Source organism: Lissotriton vulgaris, unplaced genomic scaffold (genome assembly GCF_964263255.1).
Source record: "Lissotriton vulgaris unplaced genomic scaffold, aLisVul1.2 SCAFFOLD_7520, whole genome shotgun sequence".
Taxonomy (NCBI): domain Eukaryota; kingdom Metazoa; phylum Chordata; class Amphibia; order Caudata; family Salamandridae; genus Lissotriton; species Lissotriton vulgaris.
Window position 1 is genome coordinate 60,450 of NW_028247503.1, and position 17,300 is coordinate 77,749.

At 43.7% G+C, this 17,300-nt stretch overlaps 1 protein-coding gene across 1 annotated transcript; it reads left to right on the forward strand.

The window, feature by feature from the left end:
• Window positions 1-7,829: 7,829 nt before the first annotated feature.
• LOC147665159 (olfactory receptor 51G2-like) lies at window positions 7,830-8,813 on the forward strand. Its single transcript, XM_086949717.1, has one exon. The coding sequence runs from the start codon at window positions 7,830-7,832 to the stop codon at window positions 8,811-8,813; it is 984 nt and encodes a 327-aa protein (XP_086805843.1).
• The last annotated feature ends 8,487 nt before the right edge of the window (window positions 8,814-17,300 follow it).

Genomic DNA, 17,300 nt, shown 5'->3' on the forward strand with positions numbered 1-17,300 from the left:
AGTCTTACTTGTTTCCAGGCTATATTCTCCCACATAATTTTCTGGACACAATATGTTGGTTGTTCCTTTATAAGCACATGCACTCAAAATCATGGTAAATAATATTTTGACACAATATTTGAGTTTCTTGAAATTGTTGTTCACAATGTTTTGTCAGACAACCATTGCAGCACTCTTATTATTTCACCAAGGGATCGATCCACATAGGTCTATTAATGTACCTCTCTACTGACTAGTCAAACTTTTGCTAGTCTAGCCAAGGAAGTGAGTGCTCCACAGATTACTTGAATGACTGCTGCTCAACCAGCGGGAACTCTAGGTGACAAAAGTAAGCATATTTTGCTGGAGGAGCTGAGAGTCTGCCTAATGCTTAGAGGCTTGCATGCCTGCCTGCTAAGAGAGAGGGAAGAAGTATGCTTACTCCTACAGGGGAAAAGACTGTCAAGGAGGATAAATCCAGCATCTACCTGCCATAGGAACACCTAGAGGCAGCAGGGCTATCTGAAAGAGGGCAGTGAGGAGCAACTCCGAATGCAAAGAGTTTCCTGGTACCTGCGGTTCCAAGTGAGAACGAGCAAAGTCCACCTATACCTGCACATCAGCCTTCTGAGGGCTTTATCTGTCTTATTATGTATATCGGCCTGGGTAAGGCCCGGGAGCTGCCTTGCAATGTGCATGGCCTTGGTTTGGTTCCATCTGCCTTGCTGTGTGTCAGCCCAGGTTAGGGCTGCAAATGCCATTGTGTAGGCATTGGCCCAGGTCCAGCTGCAACTGCCTAAGTTTATATTCCGGCTAAGGGCAGGCTGCAACTTCCTGACTGTGTAGTCTCCTGTGGTGATTTGCTACTGCCTTGTCATGTGTATCAGCTTGATTCGAGCTGCAACTGCCTGTCCGTGCATCCAAGTTAGCCCTGAAGTAGGTTGTAACTAGTGAGCATCCACCTCAGCATGCCAAACAGCATCCGACAGTCCATAGCAGCCTTGCTCAGAGAAGATGCAGGCCACTCCTGACCTCCACAGTGGCCACTGCTAAGGCAGCACTTGATTAAGTAAGACACTCAACTGTGGCAGGGATGAGCTTCTGCAAAGATGCTGATCACAAGGACTAAAGACTGGTTGTTTTCTGCCCACCCTGACAACGGGAGAATGAATAAGAATCAGCAGGGCACTGTTTGCACATTTGACTAGAAACAAACAGATTTGTTATCTATAAATCAAACAATTCTTATTCACATATAGCATTGTCTCAAAGATGTGAAAAGGACCAATATAAGTGTTTTGTTTCACCAATGACCACACACAAAAGAAAGGTAGTGTGCATAGAGAATTCATATAGTGTGTACATAGAGCACACAACTTCAAGCTGATATTTTGTCAGGAAACTATATGTTCTTGGACCCTGGTTGAGGGCATCATATCATGAAGCATGAAGTTTGTGTGTAGTGTTTTGCTGATCATGTTTTGACCTTAAATTGTTGCTGTTTCATTGGCACTGGGGTAGACGGAACTCATGGAGTTTCACTCCATGGAAATCCAAGGGCTCCCATGAAAACTCTGTTCTGCAAATAAGTGGAAACCAGCAAGTCGCACTGCTCATGCTGAATTTTAGCACTGGGTGGTTGTTCCACGTTGAGAAATTAGCACAAACTGAACCATGCGCCATTCCAGGGGCTCTGCGTCTTGAATTGGTTTTGCTGACGCTCAAGTAGATTTTCTAATCGAGCAACATCTTTTTCACTGTGAATTTTTGCGACCGCCCCAGACGGCCCACATTGGAAAAATCTTGCTGGGTGCCCACCTAGCACCCAAAAAGGTAGAGGATGGGAATTCTACCTTGTGCTAGGCAACTTACCATTGGCGAGCGCTGGCAAGAAAAAAACCTCCCAAGCGGCAGTTGGCGGAATTTTGCTAGAACTCTAAACTCCGCAATCTCCACCAGTGGAGCTCAATTTATCATCTACCCCTAAGTAGCACAGACGTAGGACAACTGGAGGCGAATGAGCAACCAAAGGCTGAGGTTCGATGTCCTTGAAAATGCTTAATGGATATTTAAAGCATATTTGAATAAGTGTAACACCAAGAGAGAATTATACAAAAAGTTAAACTAATTATTCTCTGGGTCAAAAAAAACCACGACCCACAGATGCAGTAGAATAACTGGTCAGAGAAGCATAAATATTCAAAATATAGTGGTATGGCCTGAGTATTCAGAGGGCATCTTCGTTACTCCATGGTCTAAGCAATGCCACTATATTTGGGCTGATTCAGCTGTAGCACCTCAGGTTTTGGCCACTGAGACATGGGGTTGGTAAGCAAGATAGCCTGATCACAATCCGCTGGAGGAAGGAGAATTCTCCAAGAATTGCCCTCCAAGTTATAAGCAGGACAAGTGGAAGACAATACTGAATGTCAGTGTCCACTGGGATTAAACCATGGCTTCATAACCAGCTGAAGGCATAAGATCGATCCCTCTTGGTTTATTGATTTGGCAATAACTGTGGCTTGTTTACTACTTATCTGGAGATCTTTGGTGGTGGTGCGAAAAACATTTATTTTACTTGAACTAAAATTGGTGGTTCAAATTACACTCTGCAGCAAATTTAGAATTGGTGTCACTACCTCAGGAAAATATGCTTCACAGAAAATGCAATTAGAGTCACAATATATATATTTTTTGTCAAAGACTTTTTTTTTAAATTTCAAAGAGTGAACAACTTGTGAGACTCAATTCAGCAGTACAGTAAGCCAAGAGCGATAAGTAGCTAAAGGTAGGACACATCATTCTCACAAGTGCTTGGCAAGGTCTAAACCTTACACAGACACAAATGTCCTTTTAAACTGTTACTTCACGAACTATCACCATAATACTGGATGCATTTGTGCCACATTTACACGAGTTCACAATTTAACATAGAAACTAAATACCCAGTAAAATAAAATAAAAAAACTATGATGTATATCTCATGTGCACTATGAATCAGAGGGGTCCAAGGGGTATGCAGAGGTAGACCGAGCAGGGAGAAGGGGGTAAAGGGGCCAACATCCAACCCAGCCAAGGCCAGGGCAGATGAAGCCGTCCGTCTGGAGGACTTGGCCATCTCAAAGATCCCATGGCCAACATCATGAGATATGGGATCTTTGGTTTGGAAGAGAAGCTGCACACACAGTCTGGGACCACAGGCAAAACGAGGCAATCCCCTGACAGGTAAACTTCGAACAGGCTCCAAATGTAGTCAAACCCTGTACGGGCATCTCCCATTATATCTACAATGTGCTCAAGCGCAAAAGCTCGCCACAACCGGGCATGTCATTGTGAAAGTGAGGGGGTTCCGCCTTCTTCTATGCCGCTGCCATTGCCATTTTGGCCGCCCCTAAGCATAGCCACAAGATGGAGCGGTCCCCCATTTGATGTTTCAGACAGGGATCGTGCATCCCTAAAAGGACATGTTCCAGTTAATCCGACATTGGGTATCCCAGGATCTTCCTGATCGGGGCAAGGATTTATTTCCCAAAAAGTTGAATAGCAGGGCAATCCCACCAGAAATGGCAGAAGTCGCCCAGTAGCACACAGCCCCTCCAGCACCTATCTTCAGCATCTGGGAAGAGGGTATGAAGCTTTTTGGGGTATAGGTACCAATCATACATTAATTTGTAATGGGCTTTTCTAAGAAGCATGGATCTGTTAAATGTCCTAATATCTTTAGAGAGCAATCCCCATTGTTTCTCCGTCAGAGGTGTCTCTAGCATAGTGTCCCAAAAGACTGTGTGTCTTTGTGGCAGCATTGGACCTGATGTATGCAAGAGCGAATAGTGAAATGAGATATACCCCTGCAACGTGCCCCCTGAATGCACAAAGCCCTCTATAGGAAATAGGTCTGGCATAGCAGCAAGTCGCATCTGAGGTTGTAGCAGCCAGTGTTGCAGTAGGAGATAATTGTACTTTTCTGTCAAAGGGAGTTTAAAAGCTGCTACGCAACTCTTTTAAGAGAGTAGTTCGCCACAGACAAACTTGTCTGATACTATCAAACAGCCTACCTCCCTCCAATTATCAAAGAGACACTCCAATTGGTCTAATTGGGCAGGGGGAAGCCTAAGCTAAAGTGGATTGGAGTGTAAGAGGAACAGAAATGTTGTTAAAGGTAACGCCATTGTGACCACATCCCCGCATTGAGAGTGGTAGCTCTAGGGGTGCTAAGGTAAGCATTTTTCGGCCACATGAGGTCCCAGATGGTTCCAACCACCACCATTCGGTCCATATGGAGCAAGTGCCTGTCAGAGGCCCTGAGAGACCACTCTGAGATGACTCAGAATTGGGCCCACCTGTAATAGAGGAGAAAATCTGGCTGGGACAAACCCTCAGTTTGGTGAGTAGTCGATGAGATTTAACCGGTAGGGGCGGTCACTGGGTTTGCTGCCCAGTAACTGCCAGTGCAGGTAAGAGCAGGGGGAGTTGACCTACGACAAAGATGGAAAATAAATTTTGAAAAAAGAAAACCACTTACCTTGCACTCACCGAAATTACTCACCTCACCTGAAGTACTGTCTCCCCTAAAAAACTGCTGCTCAGGACGGAACGCCCTCCTAGCTACGCCACTGATTAGAGCCAGGCTAGGGGCCCAGTGATAACCAATATAACATTCTGGAAATGCTTGAGTGTATAGGCCATAATGGGATGTGTGAGCTGATTACAGGAATAAAGGACACTTTCTCAATGATTGCAGGACAACTGTGACTGAGAGTTTTAAATTAATTTTCTGAGATGTTTAAGTTATATAATGGTATATCGATTTCTGTGAGGGTATCGACGTGCCGGAGGACCAACATATGCCATGCAGTGCTCTTAGTTAAACAGCCAAGTCTTCTGTTTCTTGCTGAAATTGAGATGTGAGGTAACTGTTCAGATATTTTGAGGCAGTTCATTCCAGTTCTTGCTAGTGATGAAGTATAAGGCACCTTTTCCCGGATTTGCTTCAGTGGATGTGGGGGACCCATGCTCAGGAGAGAGAGGAAAAGTGTAGCTCTCTGAAAGGTTGGTAGAGTTGAAGTCAACTGTTGAGGTAAGCTGGACCAGTGTTGTGGAGGGTTTTGTGGACATGGATAAGAAGTTTGAATTGGTAACATTTGTAGATAGTTTGCCAGTGTAGTTCATTGAGGTAGGTAGTGATGTGATTGCTTCTGGGGTTGTCCACGATATTTTGAAAGCAGTGTTTTGAATAGTCTGGAGCATTTGCATGAGTTAGTTGGAGATGCTGATGTAGAGTGCTTTGCCATAGTTGAGTCTGAGTCTACTGGTTATGATGGCCTTGATGACTGTACATCTTGGGGGCGTGAAGAGCCTTTGAAAATCTTGCAAAGCATTCTGAGTATGAGGCAGCATGATGCGATCGCAGTGTTGATATGTTTATTTTTCATAAGTTATTCATCTAGATTATTTCTGAACTTTCTTCCATGGTGTATGGGCGTGGAAGAGGAACCTAACTCGGATAGCCACCAGGTGGAGTCCCAAGGCGAGGTCTTGTTTCCAAATATCAGGATCTCTGTTTTGTTCATGTTGAAGTCTCTCTCATCCAGTTGGCCACACTGTATGTGCAGGAGATGAAATTGATCCTGGTGGTGTTGTTGATTAGGGAAAGGATGAGTTGAGTGTTTTTGGCATAGAATACAATTGTGATGCTGTGGGCTCTTACATTACAGGCAAGGGGTGATGTGTATATGTTGAGCACAGTTATGCTGAGGAACTCCACAGATGAGCTTCTTGTGTTCACAAGTTTAGGGGGATAGTGTGACTTGTTGGGTTCTGTTTGAGAGGACGGAGGCAATCCACCTCAGAGTGGGTCCTTGAAATCATAAGTCCAGGAGTCTGGCGATGAGGGTGCCATGGCAGACGAAATTGAAGGCTGCCAAAAGGTCAAGCAGGATGAAGGCGGTGGCTTCCCCTCTATCCATGTTTGACTGGATGTCGTCTGCTGCTGCCAAGAGGGTGGTTTTTAGTGCTGAGGTTGCTGTGGAAACCTGACTGGGTTTAGTCCAAGTGGTAATACTGTTTTAGATGGATGGAAAGTTGCCTGTTATCCCTTCTCCAGGACTTTGGCTAAGAGAGCAAGTGGTGAGATGGGTCTGTAGTTATTGAGTTCTTTTGTGTTTGCCAAATGTTTCTTTAGGAGGGCTGTGATGTCTGTGTGTTTCCAGCTATCAGGGAAGGATTCACTAAGTATGGAAGAGTTTAAGATGGTTTTGAGGCTGATCAGGGTTCATCTCAGGACGTCTATAGGGTGAGGGCAGGGATCTGTGCGGGACCCTGAATAGATGGTCTGCATAATTCTGCCAGTGTCTTCTGTGGTGGGAGGTCTCTGGTTCATTAAGAGGTGGCTGCTACTGGTGGTGGTGGGAGGTTATGTGATGTCTTATATGGTGGGTTGGGTTGCAAATTTGGTACAGATCTTGAGTATTTTGTAGTGAAAAAAGTCAGAAAGGTTGTTATAGAGGTCCTGTGAGGGGGAGATGGTGTTGGTGGCTGCCATCTGATTGGTGAATTCTCTGACAATGTTGAGAAAGTATTTGCCAGAATTGGAGCAGGATTCTAGACGTAGCCATAGGGTAGTTCCACTGTCCACTTTGATCTGGGCATTATGCTTTCTGAGTGGGGATCTGTAGGTATCCGTAAAGGTGTTATCTTGGCTAGTTCCCCGAACACTTTTTTTTTTTGCAATAGCACTTCAAGTCTCTTAGGTCTTCACTGTAACAGCATGTATGAACGTGAGTCTTGGAAAGTGTGATTTTTTTCAGGGGAGACATGGTGTTGGCGTGGTCATAGACCCAGTTGTTGAAAGTGGATAGGTCATTCTCTAGGTCGCCCCAGAGGATAGACTGGCTGGATCTAAGGGTGAGGGACCCGTCCCATGGTGCAAGGCTGAATGCATTGGGGCTAGGCAGCTAAAATGGCATCAGAGAAGGGTCAAAGGCAGGAATGCACTGTATACTTTTAATTTTGATGCATTCCTGCCATTTCCCTGTAACATAGTGCAGCAAGGTGGCTTGCAGCGCTGCATTGCGTTACTTTGCTGTAAATATGGCCCTATGCCTCACTTGGCTGCAATCAATGCAAAAAATGGTAGAACTCTAAACATCTTTTGCAGCAGACACTTGGAATCAACAAAGTATGTGTGAGAAGATAAAACAAAAAATGTCTCAAGCTTCTGCTTAGTGTTGCATTCTTCATTTGGAAACCCAAAATAACTGCCTAGTGGTGACCACTCAACATATGTTACTTGATATATATCCTGACAGAGGTGAAAATGTAGATAACAGAGATAGATAGATAGATAGATAGATAGATAGATAGATAGATAGATAGATAGATAGATAGATAGACAGACAGACAGACAGACAGACAGACAGACAGACAGACAGACAGACAGACAGACAGACAGACAGACAGACAGATAGATAGATAGATAGATAGATAGATAGATAGATAGATAGATAGATAGATAGATAGATAGATAGATAGATGCATGTTATGTTATGTTGTGTTATATATACTTGTAGAGCGCATGGCTGCCCCAGCAAAGGGGTGTCCCGGCGCTAAAGATATATGTAGACTTGACGATAGGAAACCTATACTTACATATATTGGCTTACATTAAGATATGTTGGACACTGATAAGTCACTAGGTCACAATATTGTGTGGGGTGATAGTTTATCTTCTTAATCCTGGGACTATCCTGCCTTGTCAGTCATTGTACATGCAAAAAAACCTTCCCTCATTTACAACACATACATATTTTTTAACTGTTTGTAAGAATTCATTTAATTTCTTTTGCAGCATTATGGTATCTGTCAACAGCAGCATCTTCTATCAGTCAACGTTTGTCTTAACTGGCCTGGAGGAAAATGATCCCACTGACATCTGGATCCCCATTCTAATCTGCTCCCTGTATGGTGTGATGACACTTGGAAATAGTTCTATTCTGTACATCATCAAAACAGAGCCAAGCCTCCATTCTCCCATGTACTACTTCCTTTCTGTCCTCGCAGTGACTGATCTGGCTTTGTCCATGACCACAATGCCTACTATGTTTAGCGTCTTCCTCCTTGGATCCAGAGAGATTCATATTGACGCCTGCCTGTGCCAGATCTACTTTCTGAACATGTTTACAATCATGGAATCAGGGGTACTCTTGGCAATGTCTGTAGACCGCTTCATTGCAATCTGGAATCCATTAAGATACGTGTCTATCTTGTCAAAGTCAATGGCTTTAAGAATTGGACTAGTCATTGCTCTCAGGGCCATTGTGCTAATCCTACCAGAGCCTCTTCTTGACAGGCAACTTCCTTTCTGCCGCAACAGTGTCCTCACTCACCCATGGTGTCTACATCAAGAAATCATCAAGCTTGCATGTGTGAATGTCAACGTACACAGCTATTATGGATTATTTGTTGTTTCCAACATGATGTCTGATGCATTCCTGGTTGTGCTATCGTATATTCTGATTCTTAGGGTAGTGCTACGGATTGCATCACGAAGTGAACGCAGCACGACTCTGAGCACTTGCGTGTCCCACATCTGGGCTGTCCTCCTGTTCTATGTGCCAATTATTTTGCTGTCTGTGCTTCACAGATTTTCCAATGTGGTCCCACCTCTTACTCATAAAGTCTTGGCTTACATCTTCTACCTCATCCCTCCATTGATGAACCCCATCATCTACTGCATTAAAACCAGGCAAATCCGTGCAGGGTATGAACACATTTTCAGGAAAATGAAGATCTTTTGGAAGGTTTTTTTCAAACTTCCCACAACGTTCCCTGGGTAGACTCATACTGCGTGAATCAATGATTCTGACATGATGCTAGGATCCATGCAACAGTGACTGTGTCATTTTATCAACGTGACCTCGTATTGTTCCATCACACAGCAGGGAGATTACCTAGGGTACATGTCAGCATAGATATTTTTGGGGAAGTGAACTACTAAAGAAATTGCAATCATGCTGACCTACGAATTTCAAGTTTCGTTTCTGGTAACCAATAAGCTATTGGATTCGATAGCGGCACCGTTTTGGGGCTGACTCCTTGGCGTTTGACAGGGAACTCCAAGAGAAGCCACTAGACTGAAATTAAACCTTATATCAAAATGGGTAAGGGCACATCTGACATCTTCATCTGGCTATTAAATCATATCCACAGCCTTGCTGTCAGATGAATAACACAATAATTTGAAAGACTCTGTCTATTGTGAAAAGATAACTTTTTTGGCACATTTGGTTAAATATACTTATGTCATGTTATGTTATGTTAAAATGGCTTTTGTAGAGCGCGCGGCTACTCAAAGAGAGTGTCCCTGCGCTTTTATTTAAGGTAGGCTGCAGTATACTAACATAACACATTAAAAGAGAAAGTGTCACAAACAGAGAGAAAACAACAAGGAAAATATAGCTGGTGAACATTTTCACAACCTTTTCTCTGTTTGCATTTTATTAACCCCTTCGCTGCTAGGCCTTTCCCCCCTTGTGTTAAGCCTTTTTTTGGCTATTTGGGGTACTTTGCGCTTATACCCCTGTAACATTTTGACCACAGAAGGTATCCACGCCAACTTTGCATCCTTTTCTTCCAACATCAAGAAGATTCTAAAGGTACCCAGGGTTTGTGGATTCCACCAGAGAGACCCAGAAATTAGCCAAAATATTGCTAGATTTAGTTTTTTGGGGGAAACATGGGAAAAAGGCTACTGTTGGAAGTGTCTGGATTTTTCCCTGCAAATGGTATCAACATAGGGGTTGTGGGGCTGAAATCACCATTTTCCCAGTTCTCAGAGACAACCAAACATTTTTTGCACAGTTTTGGCAGTTTTCTAGGACATAGCCTATTTTTTTATTTGTTTTGTGCTTTCAGTTTCAACCTCCTTCCAGTTAATGGTAGAAATGGGTGTGAAAGCAAAAAGTAGAGAAATTTGTGAATTCAGCAAGGGGTCATTTGTGTAGATCCTTCAAGGTTTCCTAATAGAAACTAACAGTTGAATATAGGAAAAATTGAAATTTAGTTGAAAAAAACAGCCATTTGTGTCAACGTTTTCACCTGTAACTTCTTCTAATTATGACAGCTGTCTGAAAGCATTTTACCGTTACATCCGCTGGACGTTTGTGGTTGTGGAGATATATAGGACTTGGAGGTTCAGCAAGGACCAAACGAACCCAGAGCCAATAACTGAATGTTTTGAATTTTTTGTTTTTATAAAGTACTGGGTATATAGCAATTAATTTGGGAAAATATATACATGGAAAAATCGGTATGAAAGACACCTATGTATTCCTGACATTGGAACAAAATATAGAATTTAGAAACAGTAGATATTTGCACATTTCTGAAATTGTGAGTGCCCATGCTAGCATGAGAATTATAGATCATTTTTCGAAATGACTTATTTGTTTTGCACAATGTCTTTCATTTGGAAGGCAGAAATGCATCTAAAGTCATTAGGTAATAACAGTTGCTCTACAATTCTGTGTTATCCTAAGTCTCCCGATAAAAATGGTACCTTACTTGTGTGGGTAGACCTTGTGCCCGCGACATGAAACGGCACAAAATGCAACATGGACACATTTTATTTTTACAGTGAAAACTGACCTTTTTTTTGCAAAGTGCCTGGCTGTAGATTTTGAGCCCTAGCTTTGCCGGCACCAAGGGAAACCTAGCAAACCTATACATTTTACAAAACTAGGCACCCAGGGGAATATAGGATGGGGTGACTTGACTGGCACTCACCAGGTTCTATTACCAGGTTCTATTACCCAGAATCCCTTGCAAACCTAAAAATTTGTTTAAAAAAACACATTTTCTCACATTTCTGTGGTGGAAAGTTCTGGAATCTGCATGGATCCACAAAATTCCACACACCCCGCATTTCCAAAAGTCTTCATAGAAAATGGTACCTTACTTGAGTCGGTAGGCCTAGTTCCCGCAACAGGAAATGCCCCAAAACGCAACATGGACACACCACATTTTCCCAGTGAAAACGGACCCTTTATTTGCAAAGTGTCTAGATGTATATTTTGAACCCTAGCTCTGCCGGCACCTGGGGAAACCTAGAAAACCTATACATTTTTCAAAACTAGACACCCAGGGAAATCCAGGATGGGGTGACTTATCTGGCTCCCACCAGGTTCTGTAACCCAGAATCCCTTGCAAACCTCAAAATGTGTCCCAAAAAACCCCACATTTTCCTCACATATCTGTGGTGGAAAGTTCTGCAATCTGCGAGGATCCACAAAATTCCAGATACCACGCAATCCCTAAAGTCTTCAGAGAAAAATGGTACCTTACTTGTGTGGGTAGGTCTAGTGCCCAAGACAGGAAATGACCCAAAACGCATCGTGGACACACCACATTTTCACAGTGAACACAACCCTTTATTAGCAAAGTACCTAGCTGTAGATTTTGAACCCTAACTGTGCCAGCACCTAGGGAAACATAGCAAACCTATACACTTTTGGAAAGAAGACACCCAGAGGAATCCAGTATGGGGTGACTTGACTAGCAGAATACTCAGAACTACCCAGAATCCCTTGCAACCATAAAGATTTGTCAAAAAACCCACATTCTCCTCAAATTTCTGTGGTGGAAAGTTATGAAATCTGCGTGGATCCACAACATTTCACCGACCCCGTGTTCCCCAAAGTCTTCCAAGGAAAATGGGATCTCACTTTTGTGGGTAGGCCTAGTGCCCAAAACAGGAAATGGCCCAAAATGCAACATGGACACACCAAATTTTCAAAGTGAAAACTGACCCTTTTTTGCAAAGTGCCTAGCTGTAGATTTTGAACCCTAGCTCTGCCAGCATCTAGAGAAACCAAGCAAAAGTATACATTTTTGAAAACTAGACACCCAGGAGATTCCAGGATGGGGTGACTTGTCTGGTTCTCATCATGTTCTATTACCCGGAATCTCTTGCAAACCTCAAAAACCACAGGTAGGCACATTGCTAAAAAAAAGTCTGTGCCTAGTGGGCTTCTGCCGCCCTGGGAGGGGAATCAGGGGAGGGGGTTTCCCCGATATGCCCCCAAGGGGGGCAGAAAGACTTTGGCTATCTTTTTTGTGGGGGTGAGGGCATTGGTATGCCCATTCTCGGCAGCACCCCACTCCCACGCATAAAAATGCCAGTGTAATCGCTGGTGCCTAGTGGGCTTTCCGCCCCCCTCCTGGGGGGCAGATCAGGGGTCACTGCCCCCATCTCCCCTCTCGGGGGCAGAAAGACTTGAAATTCTCTGGGGTATTGGGGGTATTGTCATGCCCATTTTGGGCAGCCCCTACACAAATAAAAAAACAACCTGGTTTCTACTGGACTTTCTACCCCCGGGGACAGAAAGACTGGAATCTTTGCAGGCAGGGGGTGGGGACATTGACATGCCCATTTTGGGCAGCCCCCACCCCTGATTGAAATTGGCAAAAAAATCCCTTGCGTCTAGTGGGCTTTTTGCTCTCGGGGGACAGATTAGGGGCTACTGCCCCATCTGTCCTCCAGGGGAGACAGAAAGGCTGTATTTTTTGTGGGCATTTGCATGACCATTTTGGGCAGCCCCCCACCCCTAATTCAAATTGCCCCCAAAAAAATCCCTGGCATCTAGTGGGCTTTTTGCCCCCCCCCCGGGGGGGCAGATTTTGGGCTACTGCCCCCTTATGCCCTTGAGGGGGGCAGAAAGGCTGTAATTTTGGCAGGGGTGGGGGCATTGGCATGCCCATTTTGAGCAGCCCCATCCCTAATTAAAATTGCCCCCGAATAATCCCTGGTTTCTAGTGGGCTTTCTGCCCCAGCGGGGGAAAATTGGGGCCTACTGCCCCATCTGCTCCCCAGGTGGATAGAAAGATTGTAATTGTTGTGGGGGTGCGGTCATTGGCATGCCAGTTTTGGGCAGCCCCCACCCTAATTCAAATTGCCCCAAAAAATCCCTTCCGTCTAGTGGGCTTTTTGCCCTACTGGGGGGCACATTGGGGACTACTGACCCAATCCTCCCCCCAGTTGGGGCAGAAAGGCTGTAATTGTGGTGGGGTGGGGTACTGGCATGCCCATTTTGGGCACCCCCACCCTACTAAAATTGCCACCAAAAATCCCTGGTGTCTAGTGGGCTTTCTGCCCCCCTGGAGGTAATATTGGGGGGCAGAAAGGCTGTAATTGTGGTGGGGCGGGTTTTGGGCAGCCCCCACCCTAATTAAAATTTCTCCCAAAAAAATCTTGGCGTCTAGTGGGGTTTCAGCCCCCCCCCCCCCCCGGGTGGCAGAAAGGCTGTCATTTTGGTTGGGGGTGGGGACATTGGCATTTCCATTTTGGGCAGCCACTCCTCTAATTAAATATGGCAACAAAAAATCCCTGGTGTCAAGTGGGCTTTCTGCCCCCCTGGCGGGCATATTGGGGGCAGAAAGACTGAACATGCCCAATTTGTTTCAGGGGAGCAAAGGCCCTTGCCCAAGTGGCTGCTCGGCCACTCCCTGGTATCTAGTGGGAGGATCCCTGCTTGGGGATCGCCCTCCTGGGGGTGCTCGGAACCAGTCTGCCACCAAACCCACAGTTTATGTTATCCGAGCGCGCAGATCCTGTATATAATATATAGGAACTACACACATGGCGCCCAACTATGGTTGGGTACTTATTTAACAGTAGAATCTGAGTAGTTTAGTCGTGCTATTCTCAGAGACCCCTACTCACAAAACACCTAAGACGTTTGGAGTGGGTGGGCACAAACTCTGCCACAGATGACTAGGCGAAAAATCCTATTTATTATCTGTTGGTTAATCAAGCTTGAAGAACACAGTGTTCCTAAAATTGCATATAAAAAACATTTATCTTAGTTCCCTTGGACAAACTTCTTCTTTACAAAATTGACTGGAACAGGAGGTGACGTAATAGTAAATCTACACCCTTCAGCCGGAGTAGAAGATGCAGACGCAATTCTGATTGCAGAAAAATTCAGACATACAGTTACCCTGAAACTGGTAGAAAATGGTTTATCAGCTAGGGGTTGATTAGTAGTTTTGTGATTGAGGCACCCAGATCTAATAAAACAGAAGTATTTTATTTGTGGGCTTCATTCCCAGCAGCAGATGGAAGAACACAGACATTTCACTCTTACAAAGAACATGGAGATTACGCTCACGTACCAGGAACAATTATTCTGGTTTAAAGGCGCCCTACCCCATATAAGAGTAAGAGTAAGATTAGGCCTGCTCAGAGGAGAAGGGGCAACATGGCCGATATAACGGCCTACAAACGACATCCTGAAATTGAAACAATGCCACCAGGAGACTTACTTATACAACATAAAGATTAAATTAAAATCTACAGAAACATGATGTAATGCTATTTTTGCTTTCTTTTATGTTTTGTCTTGGTGTTGATTAATTTTGTATTTTAATGTAAGGATTATATCTGCATTTCTTCTTTTTGGTTTTTTCCTGAAATATGTGATGAAATACTGATGGTGAAAAATAAAAAATATTAAAAAGAAACATGACGCAATTCATTATGAGGACTTTCACAGTCCAACCAGCGATAGTTGCAACTAATGGAACTCAATCTCAGGGCACTGCAACTAAAATCACACCACAAACATTACACGCAGTAATGGGCAAAATGCCCACAAAACGAGAACAAATACCATTCTGGGTAGCTCAGAAAATAACACAGTTAGAGGCAGTATTCCCGAATACTGCCCCTTATGAAAAACACCGAATGCTCACAATCTGCTTGCCCATGGGAATAACACCACAAGTAGAGGATTGTACCACTTGGGTAACAGTCTTTGCTGCCATATGTACCAGAACTCATGGCATTCCTTCATTAGCAGTGATGCCCGATGTATTAAGACAAATACAGAACGAGTATGGAGCAGATCCAGCTCTGAACTTAGGGATGAAGTTACTAGGTAACTATGCCCAGGTATAATTTTAGCTAATATAAAGGTAAAAGCAGCGTCAGTGGCTATCCGCCAATGCCAAAGGGAGTTCAGTCCTTTAGAACAGGAACACAAACAACCCAAAATAATTGAAACTGCGTATGCGGAATTAGGCAGAGACAGTTTGGGTGGCAAAGCGTTAAAAACACAACTAATGGGCTGTCCTGAAAAGGACACTTCCAAGCAGACACCTGCTTCTTCTAAATAGAAGTGGGACAATAAAAAACAACAAACATTTAGGGGAAACAGATTTCAATCCCGAGGTAGATCTCCACCCTCCGAAAAGAGATATATTCTCAGGAATAGGGATAATATTAGGAAACCTGACAGGTATCAGGATACTGATACACGTTCCTTTCGTTGCTTTCAGGGCTCATCGAAAAAAACTCAGAGAGAGCAGGACGGTCGGAGAGACAAGAAGAGCGTACAAAGTCCAGAGACAAGCAACACGCTCAAGATTACACAAAAGCCAAAGCTAAGGCCAAAGCTAAAGCCAAAGTTAAAAAGGAAGAAGGTTGCAGGTCTAAAGTTCAGACATGCTCAGAATTCTGAGGACTCAACTACTGAATGGGGAATGGGCTCTGACGATGCTAGACAGTGCGGCAGAGGTAACTATAGCTCGCCAGAACCTGATGACATTTCTGGTGATAGCAGACTTGAATGATTATATCATGGTAGGAACACCTGACACTAGAGTGAGTGTCCCACATAAAGTATATGAAATAACGCGCCAGATGGAGGGGTACAAGTGTATAAATGTTAGAGGTTTCTTTTAGGAGAACCTTATATTTGGCTCGGACATTTTGTTAGCTGAACAGGATTGACCACCAGCATTCCTCATGGATTGCCATAAAGGAGAAACCATAATTCTATCAGCATTCTCAGATCATATTCCCAGGCATTTGCAACACACATATGCATGGGAGTGGGCGGTATCCCAAGCTTCAGCATTATATAAAAACCATGTTGGATGCGATGAGGATTCAACCCACCACATAATTCCTTTAAAAATGCTCCCAACTGTACAGAGGCAGTATCCAATTAAGGAAGAAGCTAAAAAACAGGTCAGGGGGATCTTAGATCAATTTGAATAGCAAGGGGTGATTGAAACTCGCACCTCTCAAATGAATAATTCTTTGTTTCTTCTCAATTCATATTGTCTAGGTTTAGATTACAGACACTTAAACACTTGCATGAAGACATTTGCAGTTCAGAATGCCCACAGTGCTGCATTAATGAATAACATTGTGCAGAAAAAATACAAAACAACACTAGATATCTCAAATGGATTTTTCTGCCGAAATATAGTGCCTGAAAGCAGGTTTTTAACAGCATTCTCAGCGCTAGGATCCCAGCGACTCCCCCAGGGGTATAAGAACAGCCCAGGGTTGTTTTCAGCCAGAGTAACAGAGCTACTACAAAAATTGGATGAACAGTGCTTGTCCTATGTGGACGATATTTATCTGACGGACAATACCCTAGATGAACACTTGAACAGTGTGAAAACCATTATTTTGGGATTTGCATCTGAGGGCTACAAATGTAACTAACAATGTAACCAAAAATAGCCCACCTCAGTGTCCTGTTTTTAGGATATGAGCTTTCAAGTAAAAAAAAGAAGCCTGGAAGCCAATTGTTTTGAAAAATGCACCCTGCTCCAACCTCCAAAATTATTTTAAAATGTACACTGAGATTTCTAAATTTTGGTTGAAGATACATTTTGGATTACGCAGAAAGAGTAAAACCTTTCTACAACTTAATTAAACTTGATTTCTCAGCAAGAAATTGGACACAGGAACACACAGATACACTTTGTTCCTTACAAGCTGACATGATAGCTTCCAAACACTTACAGACACGTGTAAACTTACGCAACCTAGTGATCAGTATAATTGCAGGTCAGTCTGGGTACACCTATCTGACATACAATGAAGGTGAAACAGGGGCAATTGCAAACAAATCACATTTGTATACAAATTCTGAGATGCCCTTCGCATCTACTGAAAAAATTATGACAGCAATACAGACTGCTGCAGTAAGAGAAAGAGCACTGGCTCGGGGGAAAGGAATAATAGTTGTGACTCCGGTTCCAGCCTTAGAGGCTGCGACAAAGGCAAGCGTCCCTAATGCAAAAGCCTTACATCCGAGATAGATACAATGGGATAATTCTCTCACTGAAACAGATGTGGAATATAGGTACGACCCAGATTTAAAGTCACAAGCATTCCTGCATTACGAACAAGAATATCCTCTACCTAATGAAATAATGCCTCTGGATCAGTATGAATATATCATTTACACCGATGGATCTGCTCAACCGGGCATAGGAAGTAAGCAACAATACGGCATGTGCAATCA

What these genes read in the sequence shown, in the direction of transcription:
- LOC147665159 (XM_086949717.1), top strand. Translation starts at nt 7,830, where the DNA reads ATGGTATCTGTCAACAGCAGCATCTTCTATCAGTCAACGTTTGTCTTA.